This window comes from Chelmon rostratus, chromosome 10, assembly GCF_017976325.1.
Source record: "Chelmon rostratus isolate fCheRos1 chromosome 10, fCheRos1.pri, whole genome shotgun sequence".
Taxonomy (NCBI): domain Eukaryota; kingdom Metazoa; phylum Chordata; class Actinopteri; order Chaetodontiformes; family Chaetodontidae; genus Chelmon; species Chelmon rostratus.
The window spans coordinates 2,990,525-3,003,208 of record NC_055667.1 but is presented as its reverse complement, the minus strand read 5'-3'; the positions used below and the strand labels follow the sequence as shown (position 1 = coordinate 3,003,208).

The 12,684-nt window shown below is 42.9% G+C and overlaps 1 protein-coding gene across 1 annotated transcript; it reads left to right on the top strand.

The window, feature by feature from the left end:
* Positions 1 to 1,217: 1,217 nt before the first annotated feature.
* On the top strand, positions 1,218 to 6,791 carry LOC121612281 (keratin, type II cytoskeletal cochleal-like). Its single transcript, XM_041945069.1, has 9 exons — positions 1,218 to 1,829; positions 3,922 to 4,130; positions 4,234 to 4,294; positions 4,404 to 4,499; positions 4,602 to 4,766; positions 4,891 to 5,016; positions 5,156 to 5,376; positions 5,502 to 5,554; positions 5,747 to 6,791. The coding sequence occupies exons 1-9, from the start codon at positions 1,323 to 1,325 to the stop codon at positions 5,953 to 5,955; spliced, it is 1,647 nt and encodes a 548-aa protein (XP_041801003.1). The 5' UTR covers positions 1,218 to 1,322; the 3' UTR covers positions 5,956 to 6,791.
* Positions 6,792 to 12,684: the final 5,893 nt, after the last annotated feature.

Sequence of the window (12,684 nt, the reverse complement as noted above, 5' to 3'; positions counted from 1 at the left end):
TTCTGTTTTAGGTGCACCTGTCTAATTTTGTGCAGAGTAAACAAAAACAAAATCAACACCACAACTATTTCTCATGAAGTGAGTTCAGCTTTGCTTTTTTTCTTTCTTATGACTTTTTTAACTCCGGCCCGCCATCTCTTTATCACCCTAACTCCATAAACAGTCCCAGATTAGATTCACCAAACATGCTCTTATGCCCCACACATGTTCTGTCCTCTGCTACAGATGTGCCAAACTCTTTTCAGAATCCTGTCAATTTAACATCATTCATTCTGGGTATTTAAATATGCCACCTTTCTGGTCAAACGCCTCTCTCCTCTGAATAGTTACAGCATGGGAATAGTGAATTAACCCAAATGACAAAAATATATATATATTTATCTTTCATTCCTTCATTCCTGGTTAATTTCAGCATGATTATTTGGTTGGCAGCTTACATTTTTATTGCATTTCGTTCTTTATTTTGTTGAACTCTGTGACTGCAGAATCATAAAAACGATTTGAGACTGGAAAGAGCTCCAAGAGTATGCAGAGCACATGAATCGCCCCCAAAATAATCTCTACCTGGGCATGATTCTGTGCTTTAAGCCCTTTAAATGGTCACTGTGCGGCTAAATGTTTACCAACATTTCAGGGAGGTGTGTTTTAAGCAGCTGTTTATTTCAAAGCATAATGCACTTTGTCTTCAGGAATCTGTATTCAAATGCATATGCACAATGTGTTTACATGCAGATATTCACATGCAGGGTCAACTGGTCAGAACGTGTTATGCAAATCCAGTGGGCTTTAACCTAGTGAAACTCCAGCTGAACCTCTAAATATTTCTATTTTATCCATCTTGCAAGAAGAGAAGTGGAAAATGGTGGACGGATGAGTGTAGACGTCCCTGCTGCACTCCTCCAACCACACCTCTCAGAAAGCCCCCAGCTAATCAAGTAAAATTGCCTTTGCCAACATGTCTTTCTTACCTTCTCACCCCAGGCACTGCTGCCATGCCTCTGCGAGCAACTGGGTGTGTCGAGCCCGATCACCTTACAGGGGTGGAACTCTTACCTGTCTGACAGGCTGAGCTGCTCCAGCCCTGTCTACCTGCCTACTGGTGCCCTTTCCAGGATCCAGGTAATTGGAGGAGGGTTGGGGGAGAGGAGCAGGGGAGGTGGAGCTCACTGGGACCTCCTCCTCAGCAAGGCAGATAAATAACCATCGCTGACAAGGAGAAGATACTTAGAGGATCTTGACTCTCCTCTTAGTGTGCTCTGTCTCTGTCTCTGCTCCCCCTTTTCTCTGTGAATCCTTACCTTTCAGCAGAAACAAAACCAGCCATGCAGACCAGATCTGTGTCCGTCAAAACCGTCAGGTCCAGCGGTGGAGGCAGTGGTGGCGGTTTCAGCAATAGCAGCGGTTTCAGCAGCAGTGGTGGTTTCAGAAGTGTTGGAGGCGGAGGAGGAGGAATGAGATCATTTTCCTCAAGATCTGCCGTGCCGCTTTCAAGGCACTCAATTGCAACATCCAGCACTGGAATGTTTAAGTCTGGTGGTGGCTATGGTTATGGTTCTGGCGTTGGTTTTGGTGGCGGAGGTGGTTTTGGTGCCGGAGGTGGTTTTGGTGGCGGTGTTGGTTCTGCCAGTTTTATGTCTGTGGGTGGTGGAGCTTACGGTGCTGGTGGTGGTGGCGGAATGTTCGTGCCTCCGATCACAAACGTCCAAGTCAACCAGAACCTGCTGGCCCCCCTGAACCTTGAAATTGACCCCAACATCCAGCATGTCCGTACCCAAGAGAAAGAGCAGATCAAGACTCTCAACAACCGCTTCGCCAGCTTCATCGACAAGGTGAGTGACCCTTTTCTGTCAGTCCCTGGAACAGCGTCTGTCCCACACTATTTCTTAAGCATGTTGAAAATCTCATATCTGATTTGAAATTGACCACGACATGTGATATATTATATTTAAATACATAATATTTTTGGTATGTTTATTCTGAAGCTCATTTTGTTGAACAATAGATGTTTATAAGAATGAACTAAGGAATGTGAAATATCAGAAATGGTGGCTGCACTGTGCACAATAGAGTTCATTAGTTTGTGCAAGCATGAATAGCTGCAATGAGCTGCCCCTAAAGGACCACCTGGGCTCATTAAATATACACAGGAACTGGTCCAAACCTGAATAATGTGCACACTGAGGGCATAGCTAGTGCTAACTCTGAAAACTAAAATCACCAACTACACTCTTATTAGTATGAATATGATGTAGTCAGTCGACCAGAACTGCTTTTTGGTGCTTGTCATAGCAAATTAGTATTCTCAAACTCACGCCACTGCTCCTCCAACTTCTCTTTGACCATAACTGACTCCATGCCAGGTGTCACTGTGTAGAGTGAGAGGCAGGAAACACTAGAGTGGCCGTATCCGGTGACTGGTGGCTCTCAGCGTGAGGGGAAGACAGGATCAGGTTATCCCTGCTCCCATGGCAACAAGGAGTCACAACCTTCCTGTGATGCTGCAGAAAGTGAAGCCCCTCTTAACTATTTGCAATGCAATGTTAAAGGACCAGCGTGTAGGATTTGGGGGTATCTAATGACAGAAGTGGAATATATACATTTCAGAATTATGTTTCCATTAGTGTATAGTGTAATAAGAATCGTGTATTCATGACCTTCGAATGAGCTTTTTACATCTAGTCTAGCAATAACCCAGAATGGACAAACTAAAAACTGCCTCTAGAGAGAGCATTTTTGTGTGTTTCATGGCGCTAGCAGCCACTGTAGATTCTGCTACACGCTTGGAAAAAGAGGACTGAGGGGAGGGCTATTCAGTTGGTTGCAACCTGCAACCTCACCACTAGATGCCACTAAATCCTGCACACTGGTTGTTAAGTCAAGGAGCTAATGATTCAAACGTTTTTCCATTAGCTTTTGTCATTTATTCCATATGATGGCCAACTGAGTTTTTTTTACTTCATCCATCTACATTTTCGTGTATAATTGAAAACCTTGTAAAGAATATGAGGGGGGCGTTTCTGTCAGGCTTCTGCCTGGGCAAGTCAGCCACACCCTGTGAGAGGAAATGCTCAGCTAGCTTTTTCAGCAGTGCGTGCATACCACACCTTCACCAAGGTGATCTGATCCCATCCTGTTAATCCAAAGCAGACTTCTTACTGTTAAATGGTCCAATACTGAATATTGTTCACTGAAGTATTCAAACTGTTACAGGTAGTCGTATCAGGGATGGAAGGACCATGTGTTTGTGCTGATATTTCTATTAATGGCATATCTTTAAAACATCGGCACTCACTCGATGTGACAGTTAATAACTTGAGGAATGTTGCATTAATTACTGAGGGCTGTGGCTGGCATGTTCACTCAGTGAAAGTATGCATCCTGGAGGCGAGGGAGCAGTAATGTTAAGAGAGGGGCTGGGCTGAGGTGTGGCACTGTACAGCTCACCTAAAAAAGAAAAAAAAAAAAAAACTTACATACACACCCAAAATGGAGGGATGGGCTCCCCTGTCTGTAGGTTTAAAAATGGCAGAGCATTGTACTCTGTGCCTAGCATGCACTCTCTGTCTCCCAACAACATTCTTTGAGTTGTTTCTCAGGATCATGTCTGATGCTGCCACTGTAGTACAGTACAGTTCAACAATACTGTGCAGAGAGACTCCACAGTACATTGTGTCTAGAACATCTCTGCCCCGAGGAGCATTTTAGTACAGCTCTTGCCAATATTGGTGCATACAAGAGAAAGTCACACACAGGTGTGGCTTCATGGATCACCTGAGGAAAGTAAAACAAAGAAGGCAAACATCTTAGTTACGTCAGAGTATGCATGTCTAATCATGAAAAAAAATGAATGTTGTCATATTCAAAGTAATACGTTTCCCCAAACGACTGGATCTAAACACGAAAAATGATTTCACCTTTTAGGTTCGCTTCCTGGAGCAGCAGAACAAAATGCTGGAGACCAAATGGAGTCTGCTGCAGGACCAGACCACCACCCGCTCCAACATCGACGCCATGTTCGAGGCCTACATCGCCAACCTGCGCAGACAGCTGGACGGTCTTGGCAATGAGAAGGTCAAGCTGGAGGGAGAGCTGAGGAACATGCAGACGCTGGTTGAAGACTTCAAGAACAAGTGAGTTCATGCATGCCACGCTTTGAACACAGCGGCTGATGTGCAATGGTTGACACCCACAGCCATTTTCCATCGGCTAATTTTTCGACTGTTTGTGTGCCAGATATGAAGATGAAATCAACAAGCGCGCCAGTGTGGAGAATGAGTTTGTGCTCCTCAAGAAGGTAAGAGTTGATATGCACTTACAAAAACTGTCACTCCACCATTTCAGTGATGATAGCGGAATTAATTATTGCCCTGATCCATCACCACTTCTTTTTTCTCCCCTCGCAGGATGTAGATGCCGCCTACATGAACAAGGTCGAGCTGGAGGCCAGGGTTGATGCCCTTCAGGATGAGATCAACTTCCTCAGAGCTGTCTATGAAGCGGTAAGAAAAAAGAACCACACCTCAGTCCTGTTACGTCTGTTTGATGGCTACTTTTAACTTTTTTAATTTCATTTTTAAAAACAACATATTACTCTTGTGCAGGAACTGCGTGAGCTCCAGGGACAGATCAAGGACACCTCAGTCATTGTGGAGATGGACAACAGCCGCAATCTGGACATGGACGCCATTGTGGCTGAAGTCAGGGCTCAGTATGAGGACATCGCCAACCGCAGCCGTGCCGAGGCAGAGACATGGTATCAGCAGAAGGTCAGTAGAGAGAGAAAGTAATCTCACCGACAATCCAATATGAAACACACATCATGAACTGTCAAATAAAAGTGAACAGGATGATCTGTGGAATGACTGTTATTTTTGAATATTATTGCTTCAGTACCAGGAGATGCAGACCAGTGCAGGCCAGGCCGGAGAAGACCTTCGCAACACCAAGAGCGAGATTGCTGAGCTCAACCGCATGATTAGCCGCCTCCAGAATGAAATTGAGGCAGTTAAGGGACAGGTAAGATCACAGTTACAGCTGAATAGCCTTCAGCTTCATGAACTTAGAGACCTATCAGCTGTGCACGAAATATTCGTAGAAGGCATTTTGAATGCGAACCGTCACATCTGAAGGCTCTGCTAACTTTCCGACCTCTCAGCGTGCCAACCTGGAGGCCCAGATCGCTGAGGCTGAGGAGCGCGGCGAGCTGGCTGTGAAGGACGCCAAGGCCCGCATTAGGGATCTGGAAGAGGCCCTGCAGAGAGCCAAACAGGACATGGCCCGCCAGGTCCGCGAGTACCAGGAGCTCATGAACGTCAAACTGGCTCTGGATATTGAGATCGCCACCTACAAGAAGCTTCTGGAAGGAGAGGAGTCCAGGTAAAAGCTTTGCTGCTTTGGCTTGAAAAGATAATTAATCTTCTGAAACACTGAAAGAACTGCAGGGCATTGTGCAGCCAGCAATAACACCTGCTAAAATTGCTAATTTCTGTACCTCTTTACAGAATTGCCAGCGGTGGTGCAGCTGCAACTGTTCACATACAAACCAGCTCCGCTGGTATGTATTGAATCCATCTTTACAGTTCAAGTTATTTCTGAGCCAGTTTTAAAGTATTCATTAAAATATAACAGTTGGAAATGAAAAAAACATCAGTAAAGCTGCCACTTTTGTCGTTAAGTTTTAAGGAAACCAGCATTGGATATAAGGAAATTCAAATTCTCATCAACGTTTTATTCTCACTCTAATTAGGCGTTGGAGGCGGCATTGGAGGCGGCATTGGACTCGGCATTGGAGGTGGCATTGGAGGCGGCGGCGGTGGTGTAGGTCTCGGCAGCTATGGCGGCAGCTATGGCGGCAGCTATGGCAGCAGCTATGGCGGTGGCGTGAGCAGCGGCGGCCTCAAAAGCAGCAGTGGCAGCATTCAAATGAGCAGCAGCAGCAGCATCAGGCGTTACTAAAAACAGCAGTTGTCTTTCTCTCCACTCTCCTTCTCCCTTCATTATCTCCTCCTCCTCTTGCCCCTCCCCTCTCCCAACAACCACTCATAATTGCTTGAATAAACCCCAACTCTCTCCCTGCAAACCCAGCACATTTCATCATTCACAGCTGGCAGATCCATGCAATGGTTCAGCCTTCTTTGGCATGTAGTTTGTGTGTTGGTGCTCCCTCTTTGGCACCACATACTTACAGAGAGTCACAGATTACATCATGATAGAAGTAGAGGCAGAGAGATTATAACAGAAATAAAACAAAGAGCAGCAGAGATGTGCAGAGTCAGTCCTCTCTTCCTTTGATCAGTCAGCCTGGCTGTCTTTCAGTTGCTGGATGTGCTGTCGTGCAGACAAGAGGATACTTGTAGTGTCATGACAGAGAGTCCTTACAAGGCAGCAATCTTTAGCACACAGGATGACAACAGCAGTTCTTAGAATTGCGCAGAAGGAGGTCTGGATGTTGTGGACGGTCTTGAATTTTTCTAAAGCATACATGGCCGACCCCCATAAAGTATCAGGTCCTCTTTTCTCGTCTGTTGTCTCACATCTGTCATCTCGTCGTGCATTTTGACATCAGCAAAAGCAGCCATGTGTAACACTTTCCAATTTCATTGTTGGGATCCTCTTTTTCTTCTCCTGTTCTGGGAGAAAATGAGCTCTCCAGTATATAAATGGTGTTTTCATCTTGATGTACACTTTACATTGAACGAAAAAGAAACATGGATAAGGCTGACTGGGACAACCAGATATGTGATGAATTTGTACCACCTACAATGTCTGGAATAAATCTGATTTCATATTCATTTTGGCATTTCTCTTTCTTCTTCTTCGGTTGATGGGGTACAGGAATTTTTGAACAATGCAAATACTTTAGGTTAATATTTAACAGTTTGCCGAGCCCCACCTTACCTTAATTACTGTTGCTACGGCTTTTAAGACTTCAACCCTAGAATCGCAAATAATGCTGTTTACAATAGATAATGGTGGACAGTCAGAGTTACTGTCAAGATTCACAGTCATTTTTGAAAAAAAAAAAAAGGGTTTCAATGTCACATAGAAGTAAATTCAAGCAACCCTGGATTTTGTTAGCTGCAATAACAGGATGTCTTTTTAATGTTTCCAGCTGATTCCTTCTAAAACTAGAGCCCTGTCAATGGGTATGAAATATGCACTTGATGGCCACGCACAAAACATATACTGTAGTACAAAATGACTCAGGCTAAAACACATGTTGCAGGCAAAATGTCTGATATGGTTTGAATGCAGCAGAAAAATACTTTAACACCACAGTGGTTACATTTTTGCTTTAGTGATCCAATTTTTAAACAGTTTGCATGACTTTGCATGGGAAAGGAATTTGAGGATCAGATATCCAACAACTGATGTGTGAAATGTGGCTCCACCTAAAACAAGCATGGCTGGAGTTGTGGAGCGTAAACTTACCAAATCCAAACAGAGAGTAGGACAGAGCCACAAAACATCTTAGAAGCATACTTTAGTCAGTAGGGCATGCTAACAGCTGTAGCTCATGTTACAGCAGTTTATAAGTATAGCCCACTTTTACTTGTAAAGGGGTACAAAAGACCCTCTCTCAAGACTCTCCAGACAAAATGCATACTACTCTTAAGACTAACTGTAGACTAACGCAACATACTGTATATAAAACTGCTAAAGCTGACAGGCCTTATGTTCCCGTTGCTGAACTGCGACTGGGGCAGGTTTCAGTGAGGGTTCAGCAGATCAATTGTATTCTTTGTTGTCTCCACAATACAAATTTGAGAGTGAGCTGCACTGAGTGTTTAAATGCTCACCAGTTCATACTGGTAAAACTCTGGCAAATTCTGCCTTACTGCTGTACTAGCACCATGACATGCATTTCTATTGTTCTAAAAGGACAGATATTTTGGGTTGGGCAAGTATTAAAGAAGTGTGGAATTTGTATTTTTGCAGTTACGTTAACACACGGTTAAAGGTGTGTAGGTGTTTAAGGTATAGTTGATGTTTAAAATAGTTCATTTTGAGTTAAAATGTTTAACTATAGCACTCTGTTATAATTGAAGGGGTTTTAACAGCCTTGACAGGAGACAAAAGTGCGTAAGTAACATTTTAAATGTTCAGCAAGCAAACCAACAGAGAGTTCTGAAGATGAACAGAGTTCAATGGTGCACAGTCCCAAAAGTTCCTGATCCGAGTCTTCAGGGTTAGCAGACAGAACAGGTCCAGATGAGGTCCAAAGGTGGAGTAGGGTGATCCAAGGTCTGGTTGGCTTTCCACCCGGGTCTCACAGGGAGAGCAGACAGGCAGGGCACAAACGAGAGTAGGTGACTGGAAACACCTGAGCACAAAACAGAGGGACAGGTTAGGGCTCTGAGCACAAAATGACACAAGACAGACTGATAGACAAGACACATGAAGGTCTTTGTCGTTACCACACTGGTAAGCTGTCCGACTGTGTGGCCTTTACGGTCTTGATAGTATGATCGAGCACACCTGTGCTAAATCCAGGGAGAGGCTGGCCCAACCTCTCCACTCCGCCCTGGAGTGATGTCACTCACTAGACAGACAGGGGAGAGACGGACAAGAGAAAAACAAGGAGAACAAAAGGGAGAAAATGAGAAGGGACTGCAGATCTCCGAACTATCAGAGATTGTCGCAGTGGTAATTGGGATAAAAAGGGGATCATTTCATGATGGAACATAGGTGAAAGGATGGTGACACTTTTGGTTGGTTTTTTTGTTTCTTCCATAGCTCTGTCCATATGGTTTGTTCTCTGAGCATAAACACAACTTTGTGAACCATCAGTTGAAGGGTCCGACCTCCTGACAAATTGTTCTCCTTTCTAGATAAGATAAGATAAAGATGTGTGAATAGTGTATGGTGGTGCTTTAAAAGACACCAGGCTGGGAGTGTGTTGCAAGAGCAGGGGAAGATATCCTCCCTCTGGTGATACATTTGAGTAGTGCAGGCTGTATATTTTGTGCTAAGTACTTGACTTACCTGAGTATCTGAAAGGGAAGGATATGGTTCCACTTACCAACCTACATTTGTTACTTACCTGATTACCTACGTAAGTAAGTAGGAAAGTCATTGAAAGTATTCTTTATCATCCAAAAGAGCTCAGGATCAAAGTGATTTAAAAAAACGTTTGAGGTTCAAAAAGTTTTCTCCTGATCATTAGTGACTTAAGTACTCCATTTTTTAATTTGGTCATTAATCAGCATATTGAGATTCAAATCGACTGATTGTAAAATTGTAACATGAAGTCATGAAGCAGTGTTTGAAGAAACAAGTTAAATGGAATATTGCCAACAGAGCCTCCAGAAGCCCCTTTTTGACTGTGAGGTACACTCACATATACTACTGTTATTACTACTGCTACAGAGAGGAGAGGAGAGGAGAGGAGAGGAGAAGATAGAGGAGGAGATAAAGACGCACACACCTAACTATCATTTCCTACTTTAATTCCATCAAACTAGAGAGAGAGGAAGAGGATTTTTTTGTTTTGGCTTTTTAAAATAACTTTTTGATGAAAGTACAGGAGGAAACAGCTGTTAGAAGGTTTATTTTTTTTTTAGATGAAAGGAATCACGATCAACAACTACAACTACTGATTAATCAGTGGAGAGGAGAGAGGAGGAGGAGGCAGGGGAGAGGAGAGGCGAGAGAGGAGGAGAGACACAGGCTGAGTGTTTGTCTCTTCCCTCTCCTCTCCTCTCCTCTCCTCTCCTCCTCTCCTCTCCTCTCCTCTCCTCTCCTCTCCTCTCCTCTCCTCTGTCCTCCTCTCCTCTCCTCTCTTCCTCTCCTCTCCTCTCCTCTGTTCTCCTCTCTTCCTCTCCTCTCCTCTCCTCTCCTCTCCTCTCCTCTCCTCTCCTCTCCTCTCCTCTCCTCTGTGCTTGTTTTATTGTACTTTAAAGCACTGTTTTAATGCCCTTGTTGTTAGTTTTATTGTTGTTATTGTACTGCTGCAAAGTCAAGTAGCCAAACTGTCCTCTTCCTCCCCTCTTTCTCCTGAGCTCCTCAGTTAAGAAGCAAACACACACACACTTTTTTGTTCTTAACACGTTCGCCAGACCCATCATGAGAGCCAACCCACCTGCCCGACCAACAAAAATATATGTTAATCAACACCTGCAGCCAGTCCCACCTGCAAATCACCAACTTGATGCATCACAGCTGCACTAATCTGCATGGCTGTCAGGATCACGCTGTGATCTGCTTCCTGCTCTGCAACAGGCTGATCCTGCTGCTGGAGCAGATCCTGTCAGAGTGCTGCTGCTTTTCTGAATATATGAACACATGAATATGTCTGTAAACACTCGAGCTTTGACCTGAACACACTCTTCTACACCTCATTAATCCATGTGATTAATTGCACCTCTTTTCTTGAAATGATGATCATCCAGAAACGTTGCCCCTGGAGACAAAACATAGCAACCATGGAATCCTCCACGTCCATTTTGTGAGCATCTCTGCAGGCTTTTCTGCCATTTTGTCATAGAAACTACAATTCAAGCACATTTATTCCAAAATGTTGACTGAGGAGTTTGTGTTTTCACTCAAGAGTGAGACAGAGCCTGAAAAAGTTAAATGAATAACTTTTATTAATTAAGTCGCTCATGTCAACAAACAGAATCTGTATTTTTGCAGAACCGTCAGTGCTGATGTTCTGTTTGTTGCTCACACCTGTTTATATGAACTTTTCTGTCCCTTCACTTTATGAAACACTTATTATCATGACACAGCAGCAGCTTCCACATCTGCGACACCAGCTGCGGCGCGCATTTTACGCACATGGCGCAGCCGCAGTAACTACATGAATCATTTTGATCGTGTAATGTGGCGACGAGATCAGTCAGCATCTAACTGTAATTGACCTTCTGGGTGTTTGCTATTCTCACAGATTCCAGGCGTATCCAGTAAAAACATCTGGAACATAGAAGCCGTCCTCAGGACGCGTCCAGCCTCACCACAGCTGCCATGTTTCTATGGAGTCAAAGTCCAAATCACAGTTAAATATATAAAGACTCATATTTTCTGTGTTGTCACGTTCATTGTCACAGACGGTTCGTAGTTTTTGTCACTGAACATGAAGTCTCACAGTATTTCCAGTAGCGGCATTATTGTGCGCATAGAAGCGCAACATCCAAATCGATCAATGTGTTTACACTGAAACGGGTTTGTTTCCGGATTACTTCCATTAGACAAACTCATTAGTGACAAAAGCAGGCTCACAGTCATTATTTCACTGATCTATATTCCATCATATTTAGAGAAAGATGAAAAGAAATTCGGTATTAAACTTTCCACTCAGCTAAATATCACAACTGGATGAAACCAAGCGCACATCTTTGAACTTTTCCAATAAAGCACATTTGAATTTGACAGTTTTGTTTAACCAAAATAAATATTTGCTCTAAAAAAAGCCCACAGATGTCAAGAATGTCTCCATTTGATTTATTGAAGATATTGGTAGTTTGGAGATGAGGACCTGTTTGTTTCATCTGAGAACAGATATCCACCTCATCCAAGTGTAATGTATGTAATGTGTGTAAAATGTTCAAGAAATACGTACAAATACTCTAGCAACCTAATTTGAGGATTTTTAAGTTATATTTTAAGTGTGCTGGAAATGCTCAAGCAATATATAAATTTAGTAATGCAGACGTACTTGCAATCCATTAGTAGTACATTTCATGTACAGTTACATTATATATGTATATTATAATGGCAAGTTTTAAGTTTTACACTTAAAGTGTATTGAAATGCTCAGAAAGTATATAAAAACACACGAGTATCCCGGTGTAGACTGCAGCGGCTCCGCCTGAGCTTAAAGCCAGTGAGAGGCCGCATGAACGGGCTAACGAGGACAGCTGACCCGCTGCTGTAATGCTGCCGTGTCATGTTTATGAATTAAAAGTCCGACTTCTGTTTCTTTGCTTTGTGGTATTTTATTTGCTCATCCTTATGGTTCGTTTCCATGACTGTTGGACAAAACTCCAAACCATGAACTTTGATACAATACAGCACGTTACCCATCCTGGCACAGCGGTCAAAAAGTGCATTGCTCCTCCGTCCAGCAACACCTGTCACCTGGACGGAGGCTCCTACCTGTATAGGACGATGACCCTCCAGCACAGTGACCCCTGCTGGCTCAGTTAGCGTCTTGCATATGTATATTTAGATAATAGAGAAAGAAATGTGGAATTGCTGGTTCTTTTTTTTTTTTTTAAATAATTTATTTAGGGGGCAGAGAGGATGTTACCAGAGACTTTGATGCTTTACACATGTTGTTGGCGCAATGTTACGAGGAAGCTGCTAAGCGTCTTGCATTTGCTTATATTAAAATGGCTCCTACACAGATGGAATCTGTTCATGTGATATTTTATGTACAATGTACACTCAAAGCACAAGTTCCTTTACGTTATAAATAAATGTATTTCAAAAAATGAAAAAGAAAAATGGGAAAGGGGAAGAAAAAGAGTGCAAAATATTAAAAAATAAATAAACAAAAATGGGAAGGGGGGAACAAAGAAGAAAAGTGCCAAAAATGTAATAAATAAATAAAATTAAAAAGAGGGAGAGGGGAAAATAAAGAAAAAAGAAAATAAATGCAAAAATAAAAAATAAAGTGCAAAAAATTAAAATAGGAAGGGGAGAAGATAAAAATGAAAAAGGTGCCAAAAAAATTAAAAACAA